Source organism: Monodon monoceros, unplaced genomic scaffold (genome assembly GCF_005190385.1).
Source record: "Monodon monoceros isolate NGI ecotype Baffin Bay Population unplaced genomic scaffold, NGI_Narwhal_1 Super_Scaffold_16, whole genome shotgun sequence".
In the NCBI taxonomy this organism is placed as follows: Eukaryota; Metazoa; Chordata; class Mammalia; order Artiodactyla; family Monodontidae; genus Monodon; species Monodon monoceros.
In genome coordinates this window covers 94,458,823-94,476,303 of record NW_021703772.1, presented here as the reverse complement: position 1 = coordinate 94,476,303, position 17,481 = coordinate 94,458,823, and the positions used below count along the sequence as shown (strand labels likewise).

Sequence of the window (17,481 nt, the reverse complement as noted above, 5' to 3'; positions counted from 1 at the left end):
CTTACTCAGAATAGGGGTTAAAAAGGGGCACCATGTTTGCAATACGTAAACATGTCAGTTTCCAAACTTCCCTCTATTCTCTCAGACAGAACTTGTCAACAGAGTCTCCCTACCGCTACTATTTTTGAAGGGCACTCAATTTCAAACTCCAGCACACGTCTTCACATCCAAAGAATTGCACCTCGGAGAATCCGACTTTCCCACGATCTCGGCCTCAGTCACCTTGGGAGAGGATGAGGATTTGATCTTTGATTTGAAAGCTGGTAAGGTCAGGCTTGTTTGTAGCGATGTCCACGCCACTGATGTATCTTTCACACAGGTAGTCTCGTTAAAAGTACACGCTCAGGGGCTTCCCTGGTGGTGCAGTGGTTGAGAGTCTGCCTGCCGATGCAGGGGACACGGGTACCTGCCCCGGTCCGGGAAGATCCCACATGCCGCGGAGCGGCTGGGCCCGTGAGCCATGGCCGCTGAGCCTGCGCATCCGGAGCCTGTGCTCCACAACGGGAGAGGCCACAACAGTGAGAGGCCCGCGTACCGCAAAAAAAAAAAAAGTACACGCTCAGAAAGGGCAAATGATTTCTTGGTTGAAACTGCCAAGGAACAAATTTTAGTGGGTGCTTACACCCACACTAAAGGACCCCTTTGGATCAACACGGTAGCAAATAGAGAAACATGGCAACTTTGCGGGTTCTTAGAGTCGCCCTTGGAAAGCTATGGGGGTGTGGTGGGTGTTAACCCTGCCACTTAAAGCTTGGAGCAAATTTTCTGTACATATACTACATCTTCTCGGAGATTTTCCCCTCTAGTGCCCTGTATTTAAGCCTTTAACTAAAGGGGGGAGGGGCAAATGGGAAGTTGCTTAGCAACAGGCAAAAATTTTGTTAGCAAGATGCCAAAGTCCTAGAGATTCTGCTGTACAACGACTGTAACAATGTATAGTAACAATACTGTTTCTTAGACTTAAACATTCGTTAAGGTGGATCTCACCTTAAGTGTTCTTACTGCAATAAAATAAAAATTGTTTTAAAGAATTTAAGTTTAGTAGTTTAATTGTATTTAAGAATACATATTTTTATACAAACTTTTATTTATTTGCTTATATATTATGTATACATTTGTGTGTATATATCTACACACGTATAAACACACAAACATGCAACCCTTTTCAGCTCTTCAGAACACACTCTTTTTTTCGTCCCTTACCTGATACCTCCAAGGCAGTGTTAATCTTTACCGAATAGAGGAGGAAATAAAAGCGAAGGGTAGTTACATTATATGTAGCAAAAACAGACCTAAAACATGGATCTCTTGGCCTCTCAAACTGGAAAGATGACTTCTTTCTGGGCTGCAGGGAAAATGAAAGGAGATCCGTTCACAAACCCCTTCCAGCTCGCTGTGAAGCCCTGGGACATCCTTGTGAGCGATGACTAAGGTTTGGAGCTACTCCCGGCTGTTCTCTCCTGATTCCTGCTTACTTCTGAGTCCAAGTCACGCCGGGTCATCAGCACACAATGAATCCACGGGGCTTCCCAGCTGAACAGGATGTACATGGTGCCATCTCGAAAGGAAGGTAACACCAGGCTTTGGAGTCCAGCAGGGCTTGGTGCAAATTACCAGCATAACTCCCAGCTCTCCAACTCTGGGCAAGCCACTGTGTCTCCTTAAGCCTCCATTTCCTCAGCTATAAAATTGGAACAGTGACACCTGCACCTCAAAGGATTGTTCTGAGGATTCAAGGAGACATATCAGAGAAAGTACTTGGCACAGCGCCCAAAGCATGGTAGGAAAATCAGTAATTAAGACTGTCTTTAGTGTTAAACTTTTAGATCAAAACCTAGCAGATCAGAATAGGAACTCTACAAAAATCCCTTGGCTCCCTGGCCCTGGTTCCCTGCCAGACTATAAAATCCACAGCTGTATGTTTAGGGCCCATAGGCACTCAGAAAATATGGAATTAAAAAAAAAAAAAAAGAATGGGAAGTCTCCATTGCTAGAAGACGGTGATACTATCAACATAACAGAAGAAAAATGTCATAAAACAGAAAGGGGTTGGTCAGTTAGGGAAACACACAGAAGAAAATTAATCATAAAGACAAATATGATAAATCCCTCCAGAGTATGCTTCCCAAAAGAGACAGACTCTCGGGCAGTATCCCGGTATCAAAGGTAGTTCCTTTTAGTCCTGAGCAGTATGTCTGCTATACAAATGGATATATCGGGCTCTCAGAGCCTGAATCCACAAAACACTGCATTCACGTAACCCCTGTTTGTTCCAATACCCGGGATTTCTACATGGGTCTACATACAAGGACAGAGATGGAAAAAAACATGTGAATACCCAGACAAGGTCTTATAATGGAAATACCTTGCTTCCACTGATAAACTGGTATCCTGATATTACAGTCAGGTCTATAAGCTTGATTAATCTGAGTCCCCTGTTCCTTGTGCCATTAATGACACCGAGCCTCAGCCTATAAGGCCAAAACCCAGACTCTGCAGAGCCAGAAGAAGGCCAGGAGGATATCATCAGTGGGATGGAGGGCCTCCTGCAGGCGGCTTTCTCCAGACACAAGCCACGTTACTAGCAGGGGTAGCGCAAAGGGGTAGACCCTTCTAAAGGGTCCTTGGGAATCAAGACCAGGAGTAAAACAAGGGAAGAGAAAGGTGATTTTTCCAAAGCGTATGAACCCTCAAGTATAAATCAAAACCACAAAGATAGGGCTTCCCTGGTGGCGCAGTGGTTGAGAGTCTGCCTGCCGACGCAGGGGACACGGGTTCGTGCCCCAGTCCGGGAAGATCCCACATGCCGCAGAGCGGCTGGGCCCGTGAGCCATGGCCGCTGAGCCTGCGCATCCGGAGCCTGTGCTCCGCAACGGGAGAGGCCACAACAGTGAGAGGCCCGTGTACCGCAAAAAAAAAAAAAAAAAAAAAAGATACTACTCACACTCACTAGGATGGCTAGAATCAAAGAGACAGGTAATAACGAGTGCTGGCAAGAACATGGAGGAATTAGAACCCTCGTAAGTTGCTGGCAGGAATGTAAAATGGTGCAGCAACTTTGGAAAACAGTTTGACAATTCCTCAAATATTAGACATAGAGTTACCATACAACACAGCAATTCCACTCCTAGGTATGAATCCCCCCAAATGAAACCATATTTCCACACAAACACTTGCGCAGAAATGTTCACAGCAGCATTATTCACAATAGCCAAACAGGAAAACAACCCATATGTCCATCAACTGATGAAGAAATCAATTAAATGTGGCACATCCATACAATGGGATATTACACAGCAATAAAGAGAAAGGAAACACTGATATCTGCTATGAAGTGGAGAAATGTTGAAAACATTAAACTAAGTGACAGACTAAGGAAAGGAAGAAAACATGCCGAGTAAAGGACCACACAGTGTATGATTGCACTTACATGAGAGGTCCTGGATAGGCAAAACTACAGGACAGACAGGAGATTCGTGGTTGCCAAGGACTAGGAAGAGGGAAAAGGGATTGGGAGGGTTTGGAACAGTGAAAGTTAAAGAGAGTGAGGCTTCTTTTTGTGGTGATAAAATCGTCCTAAAATTGACTGTGGCGATAGATGCACAACTGCGAACATACTAAAAGCCATTGATGTGTATGTACACTTTCAGTGCATAAACAGTATGCTATGTGAATTAAAATTGAATCTATTTTCATATTTTCATGGAAGTATAGTTGCTATACAGTATTATATAGTTATAGGTATATAATATGGGGATGCACAATTTTTAAAGGTTATGCTTCGTTTATAGTTATAAAATATTGGCTATAATCAACATGTTGTATAACATATCCCTGTAGCTTATATTTCTTACTCTATCGTTATAATTTATTACCATATAGTTGATTTACAATGCTGTGTTAATTTCTGCTGTATAGCAAAGTGCTTCAGTTACACAAATATATATACTTTTTCATATTCTTTTCCATTATGGTTTATTATAGGATATTGAATATAGTTCCCTGTGCTATACAGTAGGACCTTGTTGTTTACCTTGTAGCTTATTTTATACCTAAGAGTCTGTACCTCTTACTCCCCACTCCTATATTGCCCCCCTTCTCTCTCCCCACTGGTAACCACTAGTTTGTTCTCTAGATCTGTGAGTCTGCTTCAGTAAAGCTATTTTGAAAAACACATACCTATCTCTATTTCGTCTGGAAAGCCTACTGTTAAAAAAAAAAAAACCCATTTGGGACTTCCCTGGTGGTCCAGTGGGCAAGAGTCTTGTGTTTCCAATGAAGGGGGCCCGGGTTCCATCCCTGGTCGGGGAACTGGATCCCACATGCGTGCCACAACTAAGAGTCCACATGCCGCAACCAGGACCCAGCGCAGCCAAAATAAATGAGTGAATAAATAAATAAATATTTTTTAAAATAATAAAAATAACCCCCACTTATCCAACACCTACTATACGTAACAAGCAACACTGTGACAAGAAACTGACCTATATTATCTCATTTGTTTTTCATAACAATTTTATGAGGTAGATAGAAATTATTCCCCAAAAAACCAACTCAAGTATCCCTCTAGGTGCCTTCTATTTAGTCATATGAATAAGCTGAATCAGCCAGAGATGCCTGTAAAACCCATGCTGACTAAGATCTCAAAAGGTGCCTCTATTTAGAGAAAGGCAGAAGACCGGGGAGAAAAGTCACCAGAGTTCTAATCAAGGCAATTTCATGACTACCCATAGGAAGGCTACAGGCACTGTGGTGGGTCACTTCATCAAGGAAGTAAGCGTATGAAAAAGCACCGGGTGGCGTTGATGGTAAGCACAGTAGCACCCACAGGCAAGCAGTAAAAACAGAGAAGAGGGGAGAGCTTTAGTCTTTGTTCCGACACTGGCTTGCCCTTTCTATTCCCCCAATGGGAAAAAAGGATGCTTGAGAGGATTACAAAAATAACACATGTACCTTGTAAAATATTTTTCCAAAAATCAGAAAGTATAAACAAGAAAGTCACCACCAGCTATAACCAGCAGCAACATTTTGGCATTAATTAGTCATTAGTGGCAAGTACTATGCAAAACTGAATTTAAAATGTTCGATAGGAGACTGAAAGGAGAGGAAATATGCCCTGAAATTTCTGACTGTGAACCTTCAAAGACAACTATGGAGGAACCAAGCCCACAGAGATTTCCTCTGAAAATAGGACCCCTCAGAGAAGGGAGTATCTGCCAATGTCTCCCACTGACAAAGATGGTCACAAAGAGAAGGGCCTCGGACTTCCCTGGTGGCACAGTGGTTAAGAATCCACCTCCAATGCAGGGGACATGAGTTCGATCCCTGGGCCGGGAGGATCCCACATGCCGTGGAGCAACTAAGCCCGTGCGCCACAACTACTGAGCCTGTGCTCTAGAGCCTGCGAGCCACAACTACTGAAGCCTGTGCGCCTAGAGCCCGTGCTCCGCCAACAACAGAAGCCACCGCAATGAGAAGCCTGCGCACCACAACGAAGGGGAGAGACCCTGCTCGCTGAAACTAGAGAAAGCCTGCGTGCAGCAATGAAGACCCGGTGCAGCCCAAAATAAATTAATTATTTTCCCCCCCCCAAAGAGAGAAGGGCCTCGTTCTCAACTGCCTCAAATCTCCCCACTTCGGACTTCCCTGGTGGCGTAGTGGTTAAGAATACGCCTGCCAATGCAGGGGACACGGGTTCGAGCCCTGGTTCGGGAAGATCCCACATGCCGCAGAGCAACTAAGCCTGTGCACCACATCTACTGAGCCCTCGTGCCACAACTACTGAAGTCTGCGTGCCTAGAGCCCGTGCTCTGCAACAAAGAGAAGCCACCGCAATGAGAAGCCCCCACTCGCTGCAACTAGAGACAGCCCGTGCGCAGCAACGAAGACCCAACGCGGCCAAAAAATAAATAACTAAATGAATTTATATAAAAAAAAAAAATCTCCCCACTTCAAAGAGGGCTTCAGAACTAAGTCCGCTCACCACAAAGCGCAGGCAGTGGTTTAGACTACCGCAGCTCAGTGGCAGATGGAAGGATGACGGTCAATGGGACATCCAAACCCAAATCCCAAAGGGTGACCATCTTCAGGGTGAAACTGACCGGCCGGTGTTCTTGGAGAGAGAATGCTCTCTGCCCCATCCTGCAGCAGGTGTCAGAGGAGAGGCCACAGCCATGGACAAACTCGGGCTCCAGTTCCTTCACGGCAAAGCCCTCAGCCCAGGATGCAGCAGGCCCTAGCCAGCTGCCAGCTTGGTCTGAAAACAGGAACCAATGTTGCAAAGAGCATGGAAGAAGGCCAGGCTGCAGTTAAGACAAATGATCCTCATTCGCAAGGCCTTTGAGACATCGCAGGGCTGCAGTGCTTGTCTCAGCAGCCGTTGCCAGGTGACCCAGGACATGACCACCGGCTCCTGGGAAGACCAACCCTGCCCCTAGACTGCCCCGAGGTGGCCCAGGCACTTTATCCTTGCCTGGCCAGCTGCCAACCATCTCCCCACTGTACACAGAACCAAAGCCCAGGACTGCACTTCAAGTTGAATACTGTATAGTTCTTAATTCCACTTTCCCTCTCCCTCCAATCAATTTTGGGTTGCAGCTAATTGCTAGGAAGGGGCATTTCCAGGGGTGGGAAGGACAAAAAAGTGGTAAAACCAAGACACACAAATGGTCCTTTGGAGAAGCAGCGTTACATAATGGTTACAAGCAAATTTCCAGGCAAGTAAGACGTAGGTTCACACTCCAGTTGTATCCATTTACCAGCCATGAGCCTTCAGCAGCAATATTTACCTTCTCTACCAAGTGTTAAATAATACCGCTACCTAACGCACAGCCCCGCATACCAGGTCCAGAGCAGGTGCTCAGTAAATACTTAACATCTTAATAAAGGTTATGAAAATTTACATAAGATGAAGGGGTTCCATAGTTCAATCGTTCATTCTGCAACTCGATAACCAGCACCTACTAAACGCCAGGCATTATTCTAGGGGTTGAAAAGAATATGACAGTCATATGACCCATGCTTTTCTGAGCGTAAAATCTTGTGAGGACGATGGGCAATAAACAAATATACCAATACATCAATTAAATACAGGTAACTAGATCTACGAAAGAAAAAAATATGGCACTGCAAAAGAAAGAATTATGGGGGGATGGGATTGGGCAGAGCAGGAAGGAAGTTGTACTTCCTTAGTCACCGAAGTTCTACCAGCTAGAGTCTGGGCAACGTCCCAAAATGGAAATAAAAGACTTCTCATCCCATTTGAAATTCTGGCAACCCATTTCCCAAAAGAAATACAAATGCCAAAAACACATATGTGAAAATGCTCAGCTAGACTGGTAACTAACGTTTCTTTAAATGTGTGTTAACATAGAGAATTCAATTTTCCACCTGGACAAAGGGCTGTGATCAAAATGAATGATAACACTTTGTGTGGGCAAAAGTGAGTAAACATACATCCTCAACCCTGCCAGTGGGAATGTAAATCAGTATGACCTTTTTTGGAGCACAGTTTGACACCGGGCATCAGTTATAAGTTAGCATATTATTTCACCCAGACTTCTAGTAATTTATCCTAAAGAAATAAGAGGACAAGCATTAAAATATAAATGTGTCACGTAGTTATTTCAGGTTGTTTCTAACTTCAGGACACTGAAAACAACCCATGTCTTCAGTAGAAAATTGCTTAAACAAAATATGTTAAATCCATACATAGCATACCGCATAGCTATCAAAAAATAACATATCTCTGTCCTAAGATGGGAAGATATTCAAACCGTGCTGGTAGCAGAGAAAACCCAGTTTTCAAAAGAGTATATATAGATCATCTCTATTTATGTGGAAAAAAAGGATGTATATGGAACCATGCACATGTGTGCATGTACACACATACACACACACACAAGCTATAAATCAAAATGTTAGCTCGGGGAGGTCCTATAACAAGTGAGTTTTACTGTATTCTTTGGGGCACTAGGAATTACCCCAACCTTTTACAACCTTTGTCTTGATCCAAAATGGGGGATGGAGCAGGGGCATGGGATGAAATCAGGAAATCAAGGAATAATCTTTTATCACCTCACTACACTACTTCCCCATGTCTCAAGGTCAAAAGCAACTTTCTACATATGCCAAAGCATGTATTTCAGTTTTTCGAATTTTTCTTTGCAGAGTCTTTTATTTCACACCCTTGAAAGCAAAAAAAACAGTAGAGCAGACAATGAGAAACTATCCCAGTACTGACTAATAAAAAACATTTTCAAAACTCTAGGAATGGAAGAGAAGTGGCCTGACATTTTTTGAGCGTATATTGATGTTCCATTCACTATCATGTTCAATCTTCACCTCAATGCCCTTTGGTAGCTACGATGGCCCTCCCACTTTCACACATGAGAAAACTGAAGTTTCAAAAGATTAATAAACCGCTGAAGGTCACGGAGCAAGTGAGTGCAGGTCTGACAGAGAATTCTTCTCCAGGACAGTATTAGTTTCCTGTGCTGCTATAAAAAAGCACCACAAATTGGGGGTCCTAAAACAACAGCAGGGCTTCCCTGGTGGCGCAGTGGTTGAGAGTCCGCCTGCCGATGCAGGGGACACGGGTTCGTGCCCCGGTCCAGGAAGATCCCACGTGCCGCGGAGAGGCTGGGCCCGTGAGCCATGGCCGCTGAGCCTGCACGTCTGGAGCCTGTGCTCCACAGCGGGACAGGCCACAACAGTGAGAGGCCCGCGTACCACAAAAAAAAAAAAAAAAAAAAGCAATTTATTGTCTCACAGTTTTGGGGTCTCAAAGTCTGAAATCGAGGTGTTGGCAGGCTCACACTCCCTCTGAAACCTACAGGGCAGAAGCCTTCCTTGTCTCGTCTAGCTGCTGGGATTGACCAACAATCCTTGCATTCTTTGGCTTGCATACATCACTCTGAACTCTGCCCCCATTGTCACATGGTCATTTTCTCCTTGAGTGCCTCTCTGTGTGTCTACTCTTCTTACAAAGACCCCAGTCGAACTGGATTAGGACTTCATCTAACTTGGTGACACCTGCAAAGATCCTATTTCCCAATAAGGTATCATTCTGCGGCACAGGGGGTTAGAATTTCAACATCTTTTGGTGAGACACAATTCAACTGGTAACAGGGACCAAGCCTACCCTCCTTCCTCGAATACATCCTGCCCACCGCATCACAACCCATTAATATCATGTCTGTGTCTGGCGGGTTTCATATGTTCGTTTCCTGACAGTGGAAGGCAACTCCCTTCTGCCTTCAGGCAAGACTAAATCTAAACTATTCCAGGCAGATGAGCTCAGGATAGCAGCTCATGTCCTGCTATCAAGGCTCCACCTTCTGCATTAGCTTTCAACGGGCATGGAGGTCATCTCGGAAGTTATTTATTCTTCTAGTTCAAGGTCGGCTCTTGAGCTAAAACACACTTTACACACTTCAAGAGCTTTGTAAAGTTAAGAGCACTAGACAAATGTGGAGGAAATGCAATTCACCTTCCCAGAGCCCTCAGTTTAAGGGTAGATGGAATGCTCCCTGACAAGGGGGGCAGGGGTTGGAGGGACGTGGCACTATTTTTTTTTAATATAAATTTATTTGTTTGTTTCTGGCTGTTGGGTCTTCGTTGCTGCACACAGGCCTTCTCTAGTTGTGGTGAGCAGGGGCCACTCCTTGTTGCGGTGCGCGGGCTTCTCATTGCGGTGGCCTCTCTCGTTGTGGAGCACGGGCTCCAGGCGCGTGGGCTTCAGTAGTTGTGGCTTATGAGCTCTAGAGCACAGGCTCAGTAGTTGTGGCGCACGGGCCCAGCCGCTCCGTGGCATGTGGGATCCTCCCGGACCAGGGATCGAACCCGTGGTTTTTTTCGTTTGTTTGTTTTGCGGTACGCGGGCCTCTCACTGCTGTGGCCCCTCCCGCCGCGGAGCACAGACTCCGGACGCACAGGCTCAGCGGCCATGGTCCACGGGCCCAGCCGGTCGGCGGCATGTGGGAGCCTCCCGGACCAGGGCACGAACCTGCGTCCCCCGCATTGGCAGGCGGACTCCCAACCACTGCGCCACCAGGGAAGCCCCGTGGTACTATTTTAATACGTTCTTGGTGTAACTCTTTGCCTTTGCGGTCCACTTAGACCAGACGCCAAAAGCAAATCACCAACCCATCCTCTCTCGACTGCAGTAGTTTTCTTTTTCCATTTCTGGCTTGGTTTCAAAACCAGCAAGGGGGCTACCGAAACCAGGAATCAAAAGACTATCAGAAGGAGAAAAACAAATATCGTATATTAACTCATGTATGTGGAACCTAGAAAAATGGTACAGATGAACCTGTTTGTAGGGCAGAAACAGAGACACAGATGTAGAGAATAAACGTATGGACACCAAGGGGGGAAAGTGGCAGGGGAGGTGGGGTGGTGGGGGTATGAATTGGGAGATCGGGATTGACATGTATACACTGATGTGTATAAAATGGATGACTAATAAGAACCTGCTGTTTACAAAAATATATAAAATAAAATTAAAAAAAAAAACAAAAAAAAGACTATGAAGCTATCCTGGCAACTGGCAGTTTTCAGGCCAAGCAAATTGGAAAAGGAAACAGGAGAAATACCCTGCCTGGGTGAGAACCAGCGTGCTCCACCTTTTTCACATGAGAAGACACACAAAGGATTTCCATCTCTCTAAGAATATTCCTCTGTACCTCTCACATTCGCCTTCCGATATGCTGTGGAGCATAATGCCATTTGGAGGTACATCTGGCACAAGAGAACAACCTCCCAAGCTGCGTTTTTGCCTCAATGTGGCAGAATTAGAAGCCTGTAAAGGTGCACAGCCTCCCATCTGCTTCCGCCTCTCCATCTCAGGGAGCTGAAGGATGGATGGCCCAAACAGACAGCTGGCACTGGGGAGCCTTCGGGGGGCCTCCCACCTGTGCCGCAATCATATGCAAAACGTCACAGGCCCCCAGTGAGCACCCAGCTGTACCTTCCAAGGCAAGCATCCTGATGGCCCTCCGCAGCTGACGGCAGCAGGAGGCTGTGGTACTTCCTGTGGCCTTACATGGTACCCAGGGCTGAGAACAGCTAAGACAGGCATGAAATTCTCTGTGTCTTTTGACCTTGCCAAATTCTTCTTACACTAATTTCTCCCACACCCTCTGCCTCCATCATCTCCTTCCCCCCTCAATATCTTTCTCTCATTTCCAAGTCCCCTGGATTGTGATTTATTAACAACTTTGTTTTGAAAAAATAGAGTAAAAATGATCAAAGCAGCTCAAGAGGCTTTGTCCAATGTGGTAGCGACTAGCCACACGTGTGACTATATAAATTTAAATTAATTAAAATTAAATAAAGTTAAAAATCCAGATCCTTGGTCATCCTAGCCACATGTTGAGGGCTCAGGGGCCACGTGTGGCTAATAGCTACCGTATTGGACAGTAGAGAGAACGTGTCCATTATCACAGAGAGTTCAATGCACAGCTCTGGTCTAAAGGATGTAAAGTGCCTCCCCTCTTTCTCTGTCCCCAGTCCCCCTCCCAGAGGCGACCCTGCTGCTGGTCTCCTTTGTATGCTTGCGGAGATTTTTTTTCATATGTCCAAACAGCGTGTGGTTTTAACAAAAGAGGTTTGCATCCACAAAGAGAAAAGACTAAATACGATTTGGCTCCAGGCTTTCCTCACTTAATGAACCTCGGAGATCACAATATAAGTGTACAAAGCGTGCTTCATTCTTTTGCGTGGCCTCACAGCAATCCACTATCGCCAGGACAACCACTGCACCCTTATAACCGGACTCCTCTGTGTCTCCCTGCTCCCTTGCCCCCAAACGCCTGGGCTCACACCTGGCCCTGACTTTTTGTCCTCACCCTATCTCAGCCACCCACTCCCACCCTAAATCCACACCAATAAATGAACCACCTGTGAAACCCTGGTTCTTAGCATCCCACTGTCAAGTTAGTGCCCCACACCAACAACTGCCAAGCAAAGCAGGAGTTCTAATCCAACGGTGACTGTTCACTAACCTTGCTGTGGTCCTCCCAGCCCTCACCCAGCTGGATATCCTAGTGTATTCTTAGAATCCTTCCCTTACAAACAAATGACTCCCTTGCCTCTCCTTCTAAAACAGTCACCTGTTGAAAACCGTTACCGCCTGTAAGTCCAACGGTCCACCTTCCCCACATACATCTTTCCTACCACAGGAAGATGATGTAAATTTGGAGCTTTTCAAAATAGATAACTAGCTGGTGGAATTACAAAATGAAGCAAATGCTATGGAGAAAAGTATGGAGATTCCTCGAAACATTAAATCTCGTCCTGGGACTTCCCTGGCCGTCCAGTGATTAAGGTTCCACGCTTCCACTGCAGGGGAGGTGGGTTCGATCCCTGCTCAGGGAACTAGGGAACTAGGGAACTAGGGAACTAGGGAACTAGGGAACTAGGGAGGGAAGGAAGGAAGGAAGGAAGGAAGGAAGGAAGGAAGGGAGGAAGGGAGGAAGGGAGGAAGGGAGGAAGGGAGGGAGGGAGGGAGGAAGGGAGGGAGGGAGGGAGGGAGGGAGGGAGGGAGGGAGAAAGGAAGGAAGAAATAGTCCTACCACATGACCCACCAATCCCACTGCTGGGTGTATTTCCAAAAGAACTGAAAGCAGGGTCATGAAGATAGATTGTGTACATCCATATTCAAAGCACCATTATTCACAATGGCTGACATGAAAACAACCCAAATGTCTATCAATAGATGAATGGAATCACAGAACGTGGTCTACACATATAACAGAATATTACTCAGTCTTAAAAAGGAAGGAAATTTTGACACATGCTACAACATGGATGAACCTTGAAGACACTACGCTAAATGAAACAAGCCAGGCACAAAAGGGCACATACCGTATGATTCCATCTATATGAGGGACCTAGGGACGTCCAATTCATAGAGACAGAAGGTAGAGTGGTTGCTACCAAGGGCTAGAGGAGGGGTAATAGGGAGTTGTTTAATGAGTATAGAGTCTCAATCTGCAAGATGAAAAATTCCTGGAGATCTGTTCCAGTAACAGCAGAAGGTGATCGATCCCATAGAGCTCTTGTCCTTGGACAACAAAACTATAAATAGTGGTATTAATAATTACCGGAAGACAGTTCAGGCCAAGTTTTGACCATTCTTTAAAGTACTTTGTTTATCTGCTTAAAGAATCAGCCATAGGGGCTTCCCTGGTGGCGCAGTGGTTGAGAGTCTGCCAGCCGATGCAGGGGACACTGGTTCGTGCTCCAGTCTGGGAAGATCCCACGGGCCGCGGAGCGGCTGGGCCCGTGAGCCACGGCCGCTGAGCCTGCGCGTCCGGAGCCTGTGCTCCGCAATGGGAGGGGCCACAACAGTGGGAGGCCCGCGGACCGCAAAAAAAAAAAAAGAAAAAGAAAAAAAGAATCAGCCATGATGCTATGAAAGAAATAGGCTTTTTGTGACCTTTTGCTGTTGTCTTTTAATTTACAAACAGTTTGGGTTAATCTAAGTGACTACATGACTTTGGAATTTTGCATGAGGTATTGTCATCTATTTCTTGAAATGTATTTATTGTTTAGTTGCTCTGTGGAAAATGAGGAAGCTTAGGTTTATAATCAATTCTTATTGCCATCCTCTAGTCAAATATGTCTTTACATTGTTTAAAAATACCGAAGTGTTCCACCTTCTGTCTCTGTGAATTTGACGACCCACAGCAACTTGAATACGCTTAACACTACTGAACTATAAACTTAAAATATTTAAGATGGTAAATAGGATGTTTTTTGGCACAATAAAAAAGTGTGAAACAAAGCAAAGCTTATTAGAGCTCTGCTCTGTGATGGTGGTGAAGGCATGCATGCTCTCTCCCTCTGAGCATCAAACACCCGTCACACCCACTGTCATCAGGCAGCAAGGCTGCGGAGGGAAAATTAGAAGCGTTAACTAAGAACTAGTTGGGTATTTCCCCATTCTCTCAAATCTTGTTCTCCAGCAACTAACTGAAAACCAAAGGCTCTTCTGGCTATGCCCCTCATAATTCATTCACGCTCATTCATATGCAAACATCAGTGTCTCAGCTGGCGGTGACTTCACGAATTTTTAATTGACATGAGATGAGCCAGAGATTAAAACTTTAAACTAAGCCAGCGATACAGGGGATTGAGTGTTATTTTAATCCCTACATTAGGAATCTCCAAATGAATCCATGAGTATCATCATGTTGAACAACCATCTGGGAATTATCAAAGCAAATCTGTGAGTTTCTGCCTTATGGGTATTAATAAAGATACACATTTTTTAAGGGTACTTGTTTGGGGATCATTAAAAACAGTGAAACCAATGACATTTCTTGTCATCAACCTTAATGTTGGAAAAACTCCAGGCCACCTGGCAAATGCTCACAGAGATCCCAACACAATAGAAAAGCCACAATAATTTGTGGCTTTGTGACTAATATGTAAGAGATTCATTTTAGCGTAAAGGAAATCAGATTAAAAAAGCAAATTAGAAGGGAGAAATTGAGAAACACTGAATTCAATTCCTCCTAGAATTGCAAATCAAATTCTGGGTTATTAACTCCAAAATAAGAGAAGGCAGAGGGAAGAGCTTTCTCTTCTGAGGGCAAGGCCCAATAGAAATATAATATAAGCCCCATATGTCATTTTAAATTTCTAAAAGCCATATTAAAAATGTAAACAGAAGGAAGTAAAATTAATTGTAATAGTTTATTTAACCCAATACATCCAAAATATTCTTAAACATGTAATCAATATTGTTTTTAAATTATTAATAAAACGTTTATGCTCTATTATTCTTACTATGTCTTTGGAATCTGGTGTGTATTTTACAGTTACAACACCTCTCAGGACCAGCCCCTAGTGCCTGCCATATTGGATAGCGCAACTATAAATCCAAAGAATATGTGTTCTTCTGAGAGCAGAGGGACCAACTCTTGAAAGTCGAGTATATGTCTGTACTGCACTCTCCAGATTGTTCTCACTGTATTCCTCAAATACCAGCCAGCAACAGCCTGGGTAGATGCATTCACTGCTCCTTCACCTAGACCAGTGTTGATTCAACTTCTACCATTATAATACCGTCATTTGAAATTTTACAAAATCAGTTTACTACTATTGTTTCTTAATTTTTTCAACCAATAAGTTGACTCACTTTTTCAAAAATTAACCTTATCCTAAAGAATATCATCTGTGATATCAGAGATTTGATACTTTAATTATATTTGTTACAAGAGCAAATGCACATTAAAATACACAGTTAACACTTAAAAGAAGCTTTTGTGCTCTATCTAAAGCCAACAACTAAACTAAAAGTTGCTCTCATTCTCGAATCAGTTTTGGCATCATCTTTCAAGCCTTCCATCTGGCACATGCAACCTCAGATATATTACTATCTGAGTCCCCTGACACTCAACATTCGTATGTCTGATTGTGACACAGCATCCCCCATCAAGAATACCTTCTGTCTGGGCACCGCAACAAAGCACGGGGCATTTACTCATTTGTATTCAACTGTCCAAACGCTGCAGAGGTGGAGTAAAGCTGCTGCTCTAATAACCAGTGATGGCTCAGTCCCAGGGGAGCCCCCTTTATAATTAATAACAATGGCAGCTAAGGCTTACTGAACTACATGCCAAACACTGCTCTAAGTTAATATATATAACCTAATATTATATTACATCGTATATGTGATGATTATCTCACTCACATAAACGTCACAATAATCCTATGAGGAGGTACTGTTATTTCCCCTTTTCTCCAGGTAAGGAAACAAGACATAGACCAGTTTAGGATAGCTTCCCATGGTCACAGAGCTGACAAGTTGTGGAGCTGAGATTCAAAGCCAACAAATCTGACTTTGGAACCTGGGGATTACTAAGAGAATAAAAAAATGGAAAACGGAAAGACACATGTTTTATGGTCACAAACACAAGTACCTCAAACACAAAATCATCACCCACAAGATGTAGAGACTGGGGCAAGCAATATCCTCTAATACAGAGAGGGAGAGAAGACAAGTAGAATAATTTAGAATGCCTTCAAGATGTCTTCTGTAAATTACAGCGGAGAACTCATCTTACTTAAAAAGAAAGGAAAAAAAAAAGCATAAAAATTCAAGGGAGCAAAGATTCCAGTAACACAAATTGAGAGAGGATGGAAGGATGGGTGGATTGGTAGATGAATTTGAAACAGGAGGGAAGGGGACAGGGCACAACCTTTAAAAGAATGACACAGGGCTTCCCTGGTGGCGCAGTGGTTGAGAGTCCGCCTGCCAATGCAGGGTAACACGGGTTCGTGCCCCGGTCCGGGAAGATCCCACATGCCGCGGAACAGCTGGGCCCGTGAGCCATGGCAGCTGGGCCTGCGCGTCCGGAGCCTGTGCTCCGCAGCGGGAGAGGCCTCAGCAGTGAGAGGCCCGCGTACCAAAAAAAAAAAAAAAAAAAGTGACACAGACGTTGAGGATATGACGAAAACTGTGAGCCTTATTATACACTCGCTATATACATAGGCACGCTAAGAGACACACCCACCAGGGCCATGACGGTTCTGAGGCTCACCATAAAAGGTCAAAAAGTGGGCGGTGGCCAAACTAGTGGAAATCCCTGCCCCTTCTCCAAGATAGTTGGAGTAATCCTCCCACTCTTTAGTCTATGAAATTGCCCAGCCCATAGAAACTAGCCACCCCATAAGTCAGGGACCACATTCTGTCTGTGGAATGTGTCTCTCTCTAAATAAATACCTATCACTTTGTCTCTCACTGAATTCTTTCTGTGCCGAGACATAAAGAACTTGAGCTTCAGTAAGTCCTGAGACCAGGTGTGTGATTTCAATGAAAAGACAGTGGGTTCAAGTCCCAGACTGGGGTTTGACGGGGTTTGAGTCCTGGCCTGGGGGTCCAAGTCCCAATCTGAGTCGTGCAGTTTCGGATTGATCCACGGATAGATGAATGGATGGACAGGCAAATGAGCATACAAATATTCACTCCAGACTCAAGTGCATAGAACAGGGAGAATTATAAAGGGACATCCCATCTCTCTGACCATCGCAGAAGGGGCCTATCATATAGCTGATATCATACTAGCCAGTCTCAAAGGCAATTTGGGGAACTTATTATTCTCATCACCGGGACCAAAGCTACAGGGTAAGCTGTGCTGACAGCCTAATTACGTGCCCCTCATTTGCGAGGGTTCTGCAGTCTGGAAGAAGACAAAAATCCACTTACATGTATTCCCTATGGGCAGAGTGTACAGCGGCCGCGTTGCTGTAACGCCACAGGACGATCGCAGATGACAGGACGTCAAGGATGGCATCAAACTAGGAGAAGGAGACACGGTATTAGTGGTTTCCCAGAGTTAATAGGGCACAACTGCGAAGACACAAGGTAACCGTTCCGTGACTCAGAACATCTGAGCCAGTGACCTCAGAGCAAACAGGCTTCACATCGTTACAATGCTGGTCATTCATCATCCTCAAGGTGAATCCTGG

The 17,481-nt window shown here is 44.7% G+C and overlaps 1 protein-coding gene across 1 annotated transcript in view; it reads right to left on the bottom strand.

The window, feature by feature from the left end:
- Positions 1-17,481, bottom strand: part of TMEM163 (transmembrane protein 163) — a 249,288-nt gene that overhangs the window by 64,265 nt on the left and 167,542 nt on the right. Inside the window, exon 4 of the mRNA XM_029226055.1 lies at positions 17,219-17,310. Coding sequence (XP_029081888.1) covers positions 17,219-17,310 — 92 coding nt within the window. The remainder of the gene's footprint in view (positions 1-17,218; positions 17,311-17,481) is intronic.